Below are 15,206 nucleotides of genomic sequence, written 5' to 3' on the forward strand. Positions count from 1 at the left end.
ATGTTCAAAAAAGATTCATGGGCTTTAATATATACATGACTTAAATAAATCATTGAGCCTTCAGCATGAGAATAATATAAGTTAAAATGTTTTTTTTTGTGTGTGTGTTTTCTTTCTAATTATACATCAAATATGTTCATATTGTTTTAATACAACAAAATAATAACCTCTTTATCCGTTTAGTTTTAGTATCTAATTGTTTGTTTGCAGCAGTTCCATTTCAAACTGCATTGAAAACTCTTTCTTTTGCAGTGGCAGCGATCCATCTCATACCGCCTGTGCAGCTGTGAGAAGAAATGTGGCTGTGATCAAATATGAACATTTTCATCAAGGGAAATATGTCTGAGGATTGTTAAACAGAGAGAAATTCCCCGCTGCGTAGATTCACATCATGCGTTTGACATTTGAATAAAACAGATTAACAGATTTGGGCGTTCATTTGCGCTTAAATGTCAGTTTAAAGGGACCATAAAACTGTTTTTGTGTGATTTGAATATTCTTATCATTCATTTACTTTATTTGTTGTTGTTTTTTTAATGTTTTTTTTAAGAGGATATTATTTGTCCCTAATAGTAACGATAACCTCTCCATAGAAATATCTTCATGTTTGGTGCTGATTTCGCTCTGTATTTAAAAACAACCAAACTTCAAATTTTTTTGCCAATAATTGAATTAGATAAAAAAAAGAAAACGTTTAAAACTACTGGTGATAAACGTGCGTATAATCCATCAGGTGTCCAGGCATGCGTTGTGGAAACGCGTCTTGCGCCCTCTGGTGGATCTTTCCGAGCACTGCTCTCAGTTTCATTGGGAAGCCCGCAGCTTACGGAGCCTCTATGGGGGCGCAGGGCGCAGTTATCGTCCGCCTGGCACCTGTTGCTGCTTTATTAAGATTTTTCTCACCTGCCTGTTGAGGATTTTAACCACTCAGATCTTCACTATGTCCGAGGAACACATGAACTCCAACTCAAGCGGGTACTATTTTGACAATTCATCAACAAGGATCCAGAGCAGCTTCGCGTTCTCAGGACCAGTTTTTGTCATTCTGATGGTCATGATGGTGACTTTGGTCGTGGTGATAGTTCTGGGAAACGCACTTGTCATTTTGGCTTTTAAGGTTGACAAGAGTTTGAGGAGACAATGCAATTACTACTTCCTGAATTTGGCTATCTCAGATTTCCTTGTAGGTGAGTTCAATCTTTATTTTATTAACTCCTTAAAGAGTCTGTGATGCTATGTTTTTTTTTTCTTTATCTTTTTTTCTTTATTTATTTATTTTACATGAAAAACTTATTCTTACTTGTCTTAAATATAAATCAAGTTTCTGTAGTGTTTAAATGGTTCAGTCAAAGCTGTCAAGTGTGCCCAAAATGTGTTCATCCAATTGAGCTGTATTGAATAGGATGGAAAGGAGTCTGTCTGGATACTGGAGGTATTTAGGCTGTAAAGACTGATGCTGCTATGAACTATACATTTTTTTGTGGACAGTTTTATTCAATTCATGATCAGAATCAACTAAAATTTTCTTTTAATTGAGTTACAAATGCTGTTAGAGAAATACTACAATAATAGCAAATTCTATGATCTGTGTTTGTCTTCTGACCCCCTTCCTCACTGACTGTTTGTAGGGGCATTCTGCATCCCCGTCTATATCCCCTACATCCTGACAGGCAGGTGGACGTTGGGTCGAGGGCTGTGTAAGCTCTGGCTGGTTACAGACTATCTGCTCTGCTCAGCATCAGTCTTCAGCATTGTGCTCATCAGCTATGACCGTTTCCTTTCTGTCACCAGAGCGGTGAGTGGAACATACTGTCCCTAAATACAGTAGCTTTTAGTCTGTCAGGTGAGTATCAGCATCTAGAAGGCCTCATACGTGGCTTTAAATTAAGATATAAATGAACACACAGTCCTTTTTTATCTGATGTTAAAAAATAAAATAAAAATAAGACCATGAAACTACTATCTTAGAGCTTTCTTTAATATTTTATTTGACCATTGCATAATACAGAATCATTTAGGGAGATTGGTAGATAGTAGAATGGTTTACCACTTCTAGGCTAATACTTTGTTGGAACCCCCTTAGATTCAAATTTGCAATTGAGTCTTATTGATTATGTATTTGTCATTAGTTACATCAAAGCACAATGATTAACCTGAAATTAACTTTAGCTTTCCTAGATTGTTTTTTTCTGCCATCTGTGTTACTTAGCAGGGGCACAACTACATGCCTTCTAAGACTCATCCCAGGTGCCCTACAATGCCCAACCCTCTTCATTGTTTTATGTTTATGTCTATAAAACTGATTTATTCATGGACAACCAGACTTTTATTACCAAATCTCTGCACTCACTCTCTGCTCCTCTCCCTCCTCTGGACCTTTCTGGTCTACATTGACTCACCTTACCTGCCTGCAGTAATTTTCCCAAAATACTGCACTGACAAGGTAGTCAGCAGAATTTCAAACCATACTACGCATCTAGGTTTTTGTTGCCTTTCTACTTTAAGTATTCATAACTGGTGTCATTAATAGTCTGGTCTACAGCAGATGGCATTATCAAATTTATGTCTTTTGTCTTCACCCCTTACTTGTGTTCTTCTTTGCTCAGTCATATGGCAAATAGGTATTATGTAATAGCTTTAATAAATTAAACTTATTTCTAATGCACTTTTCCAATATGAATGATATTAAAAAATAAATCACTTGGTTTGGGTGGCTGTCTGAGCTAATATTAGCCCAATCTGTTGCCTTCTCCTGTCTGTCCTGATTCTTTCTCTCACTTCCTCTCTTATTTCTCTTCATCATCATAGCCGGTTGACATAGTTTTGTGTTAAGGAGGTTTCAAAAATAGTTACATCAGAGTCAAGATATTCAAATCAAGTATATCATTCGTAAGTTCCACAATTTATCTGTTGTATGATTCATCATCTATACTATTGGTTACTACCTGGTAGGGTGGTCAATATTGATAATCCAAAAAGTATAACTACCGAAATGCTGTACATTAATGCAATTCTAATTCAGCATGGTATTGATGCAAAAAGACAAGCATTGCTTGCATATTTTAGCATTTGTTAAACGTTGATTTCTGATTGATTTGCAAATAAAAGAATAGTGTCTCAGACACCCTTAAAATACTCAAGTTTGTAATGTTCATAGAACCATTTATATGCCTTTAATTAATTTTTCTTTATTTTCTCCATCCGCATGATATCTAAAAGGGTATTGATACCGAGTTTGAAACTTTAGTATCATGACAACCCTACAGCCTGAACAATTAAATAACCAAACAAGTTCCATTCATTTTTTTCATGCTTTGCTATGGCGCAATACAGTGACCTGTAACTGTAGTAGTAATCTGGTAGCTATAACCAGCGTCCTTCTGATATACTTACATAACCTTCCTTTTGGCTTTTAATCAGTTTGAAAAGTATTATTCATCCCTATACCATCTTTTTTTTCTCCATCCTCCATTTATGCCCCTAAAAGCTGATTTCTTTCCCACCTCTTTATCTTTAGCTTCCTATCATCAGATGACAACATGGTTCCAACATGGTTCTTATTAAAACAATCGAACCCCCTTGGTGACTGAAAATGATTGTCTAATCGTCATTTTGGCCTCCACTGTAGTGCATCTCCCCCATGCCGCATAAAGAGTCTATCCATTTATTACTGCTTAGCACTAGCAGTAATTTGATTATAGTTTTTAAAGGATCACAATTATTAAACAAAAGTAGCAGTCAAAGAGGGCGTCCTAAAAATAACAACAACAGTACATATGGATAAATACGTGACAAGGTAGTTATAGTGATAAAACTGGACATTATGTTCTGATGAAACCAAAATCTACCTTTTAGCCAACATTTTTAATGATGTTTTGTTGCATAGAAGCAAAACGTACCAACCAATATCCATACAGTGAACCACGGCAAAGGGTCCCATCATGCTGCAGGATTATTTTTCATTAGAATGAACAGGTTTTTGGTGAAAGTGGTGAATTATAAAAAGCTAAAGATTAGGACAAAGTTATTTTAATCTGAAAAACTCACATGAAGAGAAAAGACAATTAGGAGAAATTTATTGATACGATTACTTTGTCTTTGGTGCTCAGACCTCGGCAGGAAACATAGCGCTTGATTTTGATAGATATGCATGAACAGGAGCAAAGAATAGGGCTGTTTCCCCCCAGGTCTGAATGAGTGGAGTGGAGATAGATGAAGTTGGTCAGTCTGTAGACTGCTGGTTAGTGAGACGGTATGCTGAGCTTTATGGGGAGATCCAGTGAATTTTGTGAGCTGATATTAGAGCTTCACTCAGGGACCTGGAAGATGGAAGTCCAATTGGGTAACACAGGTTGAGAGAACCTATCCGTGATTAACAAGCATGAAGCGACAGTGGAGAGGAAAAACTCCCTGTTGGGAAGAAACCTCTGGCAGAACCAGGCTCAACATGGTGGTCTTCTGCCGGACTGGTTGAGATGAGACATGGAACGCAGTAAGAGTCCGGGAGGGATGACACTCTAATGAAGCTTAGCTATGATGGTGGAGGAGGGGCTGGAGGTGGGTTGAAACGGTGTCATCTGAATGAAGTCACACACCGCATCCGCCGCCTGCGCACAGGAGCAGACAGGTGTGTATTGGAGGCTTTTTAAGGTGAACTTTGGATGCAGATTGGCTTTCGTGGAGGTGTGGCTCAAAGCTGATTGGCTGTGTAGCAGGTGGATGTTGGAAAGCAACGAGTTTCTTCCGTTGAACTTTCGCCTAGGCTCCATATTTTAGATTCAAACAGAGAGTATAAATCTCAATGAATATATCTACAATAAACATTAACATAGGGTCACCAGAAAAAAATGGCCTCACAATTTTAGACTTTTTGAAGATCTTTAGCAAGGTGATATCAGTCTTGACTAGTGGGGTCTCAATGTTTTATGAGGAGGCCTACACATAAGATAAAGTTTGACAATGATAACAACTAGCTGCCTTTTATACCATGGGTAATTCACAGGAAGAAAGTATGGAAGACTTGTCAGACAACATGAAATAATAGTTATTAAATAATAGTTAAAATATTAGTTATTAAATAATACACAAATCTCACACAAAAGGCAATAAAATTGTACCTGGTCAATTTTAACATAGCCAAAAATCATATAACTCTTAAAAGTCATATACAAGTTTTCTAAGACTATCATCCTAATTTCATTGGTCTACTCCATATTTTTGAGCAGCACCATGAATGCACCCTGCTCTTTTCCTGCCCTGCCTTGTTAAAGAAACAAATCAAGAAGAAATGAAATAACTGAGAATACAGTATTTTACTCTTACCTAAACCAATTGAAGTTTAAGGAAAGACAAATAGTTATTTTTAGGTTCCTTTTTTTTTATTGAACGGATGGCCAGTCTCTCTTCTTCTCAATAATGTTTCTCCACTGTATAAATAAGTTACAATAAGAATTTGAAATAACCCCAAAATTTAGTCTCTAACTCACACTATAAAAACAAACACATTTCAGTTGGAGTCCTACTAAAGGCTAAATTCTGAAGCTAAATCCGGATTTGATTGAACAGAGTATTCATTTAAAGTTGAAACCAATTTTAGTTTTCTCAGAGCAATTAGTTTACTTCTCAGTTGACTTAGACAGAATCCACCTTGTAATTAATTGAATTCTGGTTAACAATTTAAAGACAGGGAAGAAATGAAAATAATTTTAGTACGTTTTTATCTTTTTTATCACAAAAACAATCAGCTTCAATTTAACTGTGAATACTTCTCCAACTCAAACCCAAACAGGAGACCTTTTCTCACTCCACTTAAAATAACTGTCCTTTTAAAGAGGTCTGCTCAGAATGCCTGTTTAGACCCAATTTAAATCTTATGATCAGAATATTCATTCCTTGTGCTCTGTGGCTTCATTTCTTATGAGACTGAAAGGCCAGTGGTTGGGGCGCAGCTACCACATCCTCCCAAACGTGCCCATCTGTGGAGGTTAATAACTCCTTACCCTTTTAGGCCCGATGCCACACCTAATTATAATTATTCTCTCATGATGAAAATAGAAAAAAAAAAAGACAATGGCTTTAGGAACGACTTGCCTTCAGAAATAAACACAAACACTACAAACCATTTGCAGTGCTCTATTTTTAATTTTGACATCAATGTTTTTACCAAAGTTTAATTGTTTTTTTTTTCTTTACTATATATATATATATATATATATACTATCATCCTGTTGATCTTATTTAGCTTATTTTCTGCAGCTTGGAAATGCATAACTCAGCTGACTGTATCCTGTATACCTGTGTTATAACTCAGAAGGTGGGATGATGCTTGACACAGAAGACAAAGAGAGTCCTCTGTCTCCTTTCACAGGCAAACACTTAACATCAGTGCAATGAATACAAATAACACCAGAGAAAGAGTGAGCCTCTTCTTTAATTAGACAGCTTTGATCATAGAGGTCCTCCTCCGTGCCGTGGTCCCTCTAACCTGGAGAGATCAATCGTTGCAAGTAAAGGCAGCCTGCAGCCGAGCAACATTTTCCTAAAAGCATTTCTCTCTGAACATCAGGAGACAAAGGGCTGTCAGCAGTCAGAGACACAGTTTGTCTTTGAAAAGTAAAGGTGGAGTCAGATGACACACAGCTGGCATAAGAGATTTCTGTTAAAGCCTCACTGCTTTAGAGAGGAGGCATCTTATGGTGGTTAGGTTTAGTCATTACAGTTCAGGGATTTAACAGGATCAAAAAGCATTTATGCAGCTTACACTTGTTTTTAATTTTCAGTGTTTCAGTCATAAATTTAAATGTATCTTGTGGGAACTTTTTCTCGCCATAGGTCCGACACAAAGACAAGCATAAAGGTAAAAGGAAGGGAAATGATCCGTGTTTTTGTTACTAAATAAAATTCTAGAATGCAATTTAACCTCATTGACATTTAACAAATTTCCTTCAGAAATCAACTAATTAGTAGACCAAGTCCATCTGTGATGAAACGATTTCATTATCACTAGAGCTCTCTGTGAGGAGCTTCAGATGTTTATAAGAATAAAAATGGATTATGAAAACAAAGGAACACAGCACACAGATTGATGCTACAGTTTTGGAGATTTTGAGAGGAATAAAGAAGGGTTCAGTTGTAAAACTGCATGTTTTGAATACATCATAGACGCTTTTTGCATCCATCTATTGAAAACTTAATAAGCATTGCAGTCCGTGGTACACGTAAATCAAACACCTGCAGTTTAGATGGAAGAATTTGTTGACTAGGCATCTTGTTGTGTTTCCATCAACATATTTTTTATGTGCTTTTTGAAGTATTGCAATGGAGGAGCTTCATGGGAAATTCAAATCAATGCACTATATTTTGTTTTATATGCTCCCTTGAAAAAAAAAAGTGTAAATGCACCAATGAGGAATTTGAAACAAATGCCAGAGAAATTATCAACAGGTTTAGTGTAAATATAAATTAGTGGAAATTTAAGGTGATCACAAAGATTCTCTTAAACTTAGGTGTAAATATTTCAATATTTATCGAATATGAAGGAAGAAGCAACTATCCAGAACCAATCAACACAAGAAAATTAGGAACCAAGAACTAGGAGACACTCGGGGATGGGGGGGTAGGGGGACAACCAAAGAAATAAAAGAATGGAGTAATTAAGTAATGAAGAGAATCCAACAATGAGGAACTGCACAGGAGGTGCATATGTAGGATATGGAACAAAGAATGGGCTAATCAGCTGATAGGGAGCAGGTGTGGAAGGAGACTGGCACAAGGGGGCTACACAGAGTATCTAAAAAAAAATACAACACTGCTTTTATATATCTAGAAAACAGCTAGAATGACACAAAATGGAAAAGAATCCAGTGGCTGAGAAAACACAAAATGACATAAATCAAAGTGTAACTGAAAATTGAAAAAGAAATTTAAACGAAAAAATTCCACAAAGGGCAGAATCAGGACATTAAGACTGATAAAAGGTAATTATGAGTACATTGTATTCATTGCAGTTGACTTATATTTCAGTCTAACTTTCTTTATTTAGCTTTAAACTACCTGGCATTCAGTTTCAGCTATTGTAATGACAAAAGTGCAAACCAATTATTATATAGAACTTGTGAGACAGTCCTTCTTTGTACTGGGGTGAGTGACTCCGCATCTCAAGCACGGGTCCTCTACATATGATCAGTGATCAACCTGTCCTGTTGGTTGGCTACAACCGTTTTGTCTGTTTGTTTCTGGAAGTCCCACAGGATCTTAGCTCTGTCCTTCTCCCCCACCTTGAGGGATGGCTCCGATTATGACCTGAGAGTATCCAGCTTGTATTCTGCACACATTGTTCTGTACACTATACCAGCTATTTGGCCATGACGTTCCATGTGTTCTTTTCCTGCCAGTATCTCCTGCCCTGCTGTGAGATGCTGGATTGTTTCTAGGGCCTCTTTGCATAGCTTGCACCTGAGATCTTGCCTGGTTTGGTAGGTGTGGGCCTCTATTGCTCTGGCGCTCAAGGCCTGCCCCTGTGCTGCTATAATCAGTGCTGCCCCTGCAGCCTGGCCCTCTCTAGCCATTGGTAGGATTTTGTGATTTCAGCCACTTCAGCTATCTATTGTTACAGGTTGTGCAATCAGTCGATCAAAGTGAGTAATTGCATTTTCTATTTATGACAGAATTAAAATTTGATTTTAAGCCATATCTTCCAGCCCTACTGTCAGTGGCACATCCCATACAGGGGGTTTTACTCCCATGTTGGTTCCACGAGTTTTTTTCTTTTCGAGCTTTCAGTGCCTTAGATATTAATTGATACTGTAGCTTCAGCCTTCTGGTTCACCTTCCTTATATGTTCTTAGAGCTTGACTGTTTCATCTTTGATGGTGGCTCTGATGATCACTAGGCCTTTGTCTCTGTCTTTGTTCGAATTCTGTATTGCGCATGTGTATCATAGGGAGGGTATAAAATCAGGCCAAATAGGACCCTTTCAGGCTAGCTCTGCACTTTTTTAAAAGTTGCATTAGACAATTATTGACTAGACAGTTTGGAAACAAAATGCTGTTTCCAAATTATGTGAAACATTTATTCGCATCCTAATTTTGCTCTTTTTGATTTTATGAGCTGATGATAGTAAGGCTGTCACAATGAAGGTGGAGGTTTGACAGGACCCAAATGCAGACACAAAAGCTTAAGGTAGTTACTTGAAGGTTTAATTAACCAAAAGTTCAACAGAAGCAAAAATCCAAAACATAATTCCACAATAATCCAAAAATGCTGAAAACCAGGAATACTCCCAACAAGAAAGGGACAAAGTAATGATGACAAACCAGCAAAGAGTGACTGAACAGGAGGAGAATATATGGGAGAGAAAAACAAAGACCAGGCTAATTAGCAGATTGGGAGCAGGTGAGAAAAGAGGCAAGAAGGGAGCTAGGGAAAAGGAGACTGACACAAGAGGGCAAACAGGAAATATCTGAGAACTTAAATACAATCAAAAATACCTAAAACACAAGAATGGAAATAAAACCAATTAAAACTCAGAGATAAAACTTGAACAAAACCAAAACCATGACAAAGGCAAAAGGGTTATTTAATACATAAATATGCATTGTTTTCAACAGCATTCATCTGATATCAACTAAAGAAAAAAGTATTTGTACAAAAATATTTAACAATTCCATTGTGTCCTGGACCGGGTCACTTTCTGTTAAATCTAAAAGTTGTTAAATATCCTGCTTTGTTAAAAGCATAAAAGTTGACAATATAAGTCTAGGTAACACAAACCAGATGTCTGTAATTGTTTTTTGGTTCGATCAGGGAGTAAATTGTGTTATTTTTGTGTTAACTAGGCGTTAATGGCGAACAGCGGGCCAGCTGACAGCCTTGGCTAGGACTGGAAAAAAAAAAAGGGCCTCTCACCCATTAATTCGTGTATATATAAAAATATAGTTGACGTGTTCTTTACATGCTCTCAATTTGTCAACTACATGTGTCCGATTAAAAGGTGAAGATAACATGTTTGACAATGCATGCAAAACACACGTTAGTCACATGTTGTCTACGTGTCAGTTATTAAGTAAGTAATGTGTTTTTGAACATCTTGGCTTTCCATATTCCTGCAGCTTGGTGAGAGCTGCCGTACCGTAGAGTTAAAAAGACGGAGCCGCTGCCGGACCGAGGACCAAGAGGAAAATAAAGTTCTGAATTTTTACTTTCTGTACCTGCAGTGCATGGACCTTATTTATAGTCTGTTGGTAAACTTTAAAGCTGCTGTGTCAGCGGCATAATCATTTAGAAGGAATGGTACCTTCCCAATGCTGCCAGTACATAATCAAAAGAAATAATTAGGACAAGATTTAAATTTAAAATGGTATTTATTTGTCAACATTTAAAAAAATTAAAAAAGAATGTTCTTGGCCATAAGTGGAGGGGGTTGGTTTGTTTTTATTTAGTTGTAGAAATATTAGACATGAAGACACAACATGGCTAATGTCAGTGTGTGAATGGCTGACTGAATAAAGTGCCCTACAGGTACAGCTCATTTTACCATTGTTCAATTCTTCCCACAATAGTCACACTTCCATGGATTATGCTTTTGTATTTTGAAAAGAATAGAATCGACCTTTTATGTCTAAGTCGTCATGTGTAAATCTTGTCATTAATCTTTCCTCCTTTCTTCTCCTTCTTCCCATTATCCTCCAGCCTTTTGATCCTAGAAGCCATCTCTTTTCCTTACTCACCTTTTCTGCCATTCTTTTTTCAGTTTTTGATTGATGAGTCTCCTTCTCTTTTATTTACCAATATGCACTGTAAAATTCGTGCTCTACTTGCCTTGAATGGTTACAGACCTTCTAATTACATGCTCTTTTACCAGAGGCCAAAAGTAACTAGATAAATTAACAAACCATGACCATGTAAACATACTAAATTTTATTGTAACAAAACAATTTATTAATATTTGTCTCATCTGCTGCGTATCATTATAATTCATATTGGCTAATACTGAAAACATTGGATTAGGTTTTTACTTAAGTGTTTAACACCACATAACACTCCTCCCCCCGTGGACATGGACCTTAGTTTAGTTTTGTCTTCAATTTAATGTTTATTTTCAATAACTTCAGTGCAATATTCAATAACTCAGTGCAATATTTAATATATTGATGTTACTTCTTCAATAACTCAGTGCAATATATATGTATATATATACTCTTACCCTGTATATAGCTAGCTCTTACTCATAGAAAACATATTTATTGTACAGGAAAAAAGTCTTAGCTCTGTTACACTAGTAGCCAAGTAAATGACATTTCGTTGTCAAGATTCACCTTGTGTTTTTTGTGCAATGACAATAAAGGAAGTCTAAGTCTAAGTCTAAAATAAAACATTTTAAAAGAGACAAAGGATGGGATGGAGATCAGAAACATCAGATTCCCAGAAAACCACAGAGAAACTTCATAGATGTGGGGAAGGATGCACAGGGTTGGATATTAGAGATAAGGATGCCGAGATGGGGGAAATTATCAGCCTTAGAGAAGCCTATAGACAGCAGCTTTACATAATACCTCCCAAAAGCTTATGTCATATCTAAAGCACCTTGAGAAAATGGACATTGTAAATTATAGCTACGTAAATAAACTGGTTAACATGTTTTATATTTATATTTATGTGCTGCTTTTTCTTTAAGAGAATTGCCTCAGGTTTTTCTTTCTATTTGCAAAAATGTAACCAAGGACATTTTTACTTAAAGTTTGATTTTGGGTATGTAATTTTTACTTTTATAAGCATAACAGTTTGCACTGGTAACTCTATTTTTAATTGAGTACACATATTTTATTTAAGTCACTACTTTTACTTGAGATATTTATTTCTACCTCTCTATAGACCCAAGCACTGTGCATGTGTGATCTATTGTTGTGAAATGCTGTGAAATGTCTTTTCTGTCTTTAAACCCCACTTTAACATGTCATATCTTATTTAATGAGCGTAAGACACAAAGAGATTTTTTGTAAAGCTGAAAATTGGGAAAAGCTCAGGGGGTGTGAATACTTATTTAGGGCACTGAACTTCCAAGTTACAGGTTTGGGCAGATGATTCACATGCAGTCAGGTAACTAATTTGAACGACCACAAGTGGATCCAGGTTTAATCTTCTCTGAACTAAAGCTAATTAGAAAGAAGCACAGTAACATATTTCCAGAGGAGCTGGAGAGGCTCTAAAGCACGTTGTCCACTGAGCAGGGAAGCAGACAGGGCTACAGGATGTGACATTGATTGAGACAAGTGCTCCCGAGACGCGCTTCATTGACTTAATACTCATTCACACACTTTTATGCATTACATGATGTTGGATTACTGGACCTGATTTGTGCTGATAAAACTTGGCCAATATTCATTAATCAAGAGTCGGCTGCCTCAAGGCTGTTTTAGGGAGATTTGTTTAATATGTCATTAAGTAGGAAAGTTACTCAAATCAAAACATTAGGCATTCGATTGTCTTACTTCTAATCTCATTTGATTGGTGTCTAATCTTTTTTCATATTTTCCTTTCTCTTAAATCCCTTAATTATTGTTTTTTCTTATCCATAACTGTTGACACTGTGCCAGTAATATTTTAAGGTTTTGTGAAACACAACAACTCTGACGCATTTATTATGTTTTTACATTGATATGCGGCAATTTGGAATATTATAGTAACATATGATGTTTTTCCCTGCTAATGAAAACATTACTCTTAGGATTAACAAAAATAACATTTTTATACATAAATGTTGGCATAAAGAGAATTTTGTCTAATACCTACTTCCCATGTATTATACAGAGTACTTTTAATGCCTTTCCAGGAGCAGATATTGTAATAAATTGAAAAACTGTTGAATAACCCCTATATATAATCCAAGTTATTTAAATTCCTACATGTATTACTGTTGTTATGGTTACAAAAATTGCATCGGTAAATATTTTTGCATTCGGGAGCAGTGAGACTAATTGTAGCTTTTCCCCGGTAATTTTCTCATATATGCTTATTTTTCCTGCAGGTAAGTTACAGAGCCAGACAGAGCTTGACTCATCAAGCCATATTCAAGATGATTGCTGTCTGGGTGCTGGCCTTTGTCCTGTATGGGCCAGCTATCATATTCTGGGAGCTGGTGGTCGGCAGAAGCCGCGTGCCCAAGGATGAGTGCTTCGCAGAGTTCTATTATTCTTGGTACTTTCTGCTGAGTGCTTCTATGTTGGAGTTTTTCTCTCCTTTCATCTCTGTTGCTTTCTTCAACCTCAGCATTTACCTCAGTATACGTAGGAGGAGGCGCCTCCATAGGGAGCATCAGCTTCACCATCAGCTTCAGGCAAGGGAACCTCCCGCTGCCCAGGGGGAAGGAATCCCTGTGTCCCACAACTGGGGATTTGGGATAAAACTGCCTGGAAGAGGCTCCATCCACTCTCAGACCTCCTCCCCTTGTTTGGGTAAACAGGATCCCTTGGCCAGCAGGGCTGCCCAGCCTAGCCGTCTGTCCAGGGATAAGAAAATTGCTAAGTCCCTGGCCATCATAGTATGCGTGTTTGCCATCTGCTGGGCTCCATACACCCTACTGATGATCATCCGTGCTGCCTGCAGAGGGCGATGCATCCAGCATCACTGGTATGAGGTCACCTTCTGGCTCCTGTGGCTTAACTCAGCTATTAACCCATTCCTGTACCCTCTGTGCCACAGTAGCTTCCGCAGGGCCTTCAGCAAGATTCTCTGCCCAAAACGGTACACAACTCCACCTTCTTCTGTCCTGCGCCCTGGCTAGACAGAATAAGACACCATTGAACAATGTGCCAACTCAACTGATCGAAAGCAGCTTAAACTGATCCAACACTTTGCCAGGAGGATCATAATTGATAGCCTCCAACTATGTTTTTAGTGTTTAAATGAATTTTGCATCTAAGCATGTTATTTCTTGCTTGTCAGTTTTATGTATATTTTATATATCTCAAGTGTATATTTGCAAAAATTGTATTATTATTTATTCACCAGAACGTGGAAATGAAACTAGGTGTTCATCAATTGTAAAGAAGATCTTTAATCGTAAAATAACTTTCTTTAGATATAGTAGAAAAAAGATGGCGGTACGAAGTATAAATACAAACAATTAATTTACTCTTTATGAATCCATATATATCCATATATATTTCATATATATATATATTTCAAATGAGTTAAAGTATTATCATCTCCGTTAAGGCTTTTGGAAACTGGGTGATAATAGGCCAATATCACCCTCTGCTGTCATGAAGGGATGTGACTTTTTTCTTTTTGTCACCAAACAACTTCAGTACAAGCCTCAACTTATTTTTTTTATTTATTTATTTATTTATTTATTTATTTATTTATTTATTTATTTATTTATATTATTATTATTTAAATATATTTTATCGATAATATGAATAACACAAGGTTTTACATATTGGTGTAGTTTGTAGAATTACCTGCTAAAATGAAAGCTAATGCTCGGTGTTGTAAAAGTGTATTTCAGGTCCTGTCACATATCCTCATTTAGAATTAGTCATGAACTTTGACTAGGCCCTTCAAACCCAGGGATACACTTTCATTTAAGGCACTCCAACAAAGCTTTTGCTCCAGGTTTAGGGTTTATGTCCTGCGGGAGAATGGTCTCAAATCTTTTACAGCAAAAAGTTTTTCTTCCAGAGTTGCTCTGGTTGATGGGCAGGGTTTGTTTATCCCCTTAGTGTTTTGCATGCAAATAAAAGTTGTACTTAGAGTACTTCTTTTCCCAGGCACAATTCATATCTTTTTTTATAAGAGCAGAAATAATTTTATTTCTAAATCCCAATAATGTATTAGTTTATGTTAATCTATAAAGTAAACCCTTGAATAACTTGTGTTTGTCACGTAAAAGACATGAAAAAGACTTCCAATGCTCTCTATAATAACTTTATGTATAAAATTATTTTTATAAAACTAAATATCATTTTATAAAATGATATTTAGTTTGAAAGCAAATGAACTCAGATTAGATTTTGGGGTGGGTGCGATTATTGTCTTTCGCCACAAGATGTCACCAGTAACCCTTTTTTCGGTGCAATAATGCATGTTTTAAAGTAAGCTCTTAAAATGTAAACGGTTATCAGCTTTATCAGTTAACCTTTGCTGTTATTGTATACAGATGTTATTGAAAAACTGTTTTGTTTTTTTTTTTATTTCACACGGGTCAC

At 36.6% G+C, this 15,206-nt stretch overlaps 1 protein-coding gene across 1 annotated transcript; it reads left to right on the forward strand.

Moving 5' to 3' along the window:
* The first annotated feature begins 940 nt into the window (after positions 1–940).
* Positions 941–13,841, forward strand: LOC107083351 (histamine H3 receptor-like). The gene is made up of 3 exons (XM_015372494.1): positions 941–1,187; positions 1,629–1,795; positions 13,025–13,841. The coding sequence occupies exons 1-3, from the start codon at positions 941–943 to the stop codon at positions 13,778–13,780; spliced, it is 1,170 nt and encodes a 389-aa protein (XP_015227980.1). The 3' UTR covers positions 13,781–13,841.
* Positions 13,842–15,206: the final 1,365 nt, after the last annotated feature.

Source organism: Cyprinodon variegatus, unplaced genomic scaffold (assembly GCF_000732505.1).
Source record: "Cyprinodon variegatus isolate N-32 unplaced genomic scaffold, C_variegatus-1.0 Scaffold73, whole genome shotgun sequence".
Lineage (NCBI taxonomy): Eukaryota > Metazoa > Chordata > Actinopteri > Cyprinodontiformes > Cyprinodontidae > Cyprinodon > Cyprinodon variegatus.

Coding starts and splice junctions, on each gene's coding strand:
- LOC107083351 (XM_015372494.1), top strand. CDS start 941: ATGTCCGAGGAACACATGAACTCCAACTCAAGCGGGTACTATTTTGAC. Junction 1,188..1,628: donor TATCTCAGATTTCCTTGTAG/GTGAGTTCAATC, acceptor GACTGTTTGTAG/GGGCATTCTGCATCCCCGTC. Junction 1,796..13,024: donor TCCTTTCTGTCACCAGAGCG/GTGAGTGGAACA, acceptor TTTTTCCTGCAG/GTAAGTTACAGAGCCAGACA.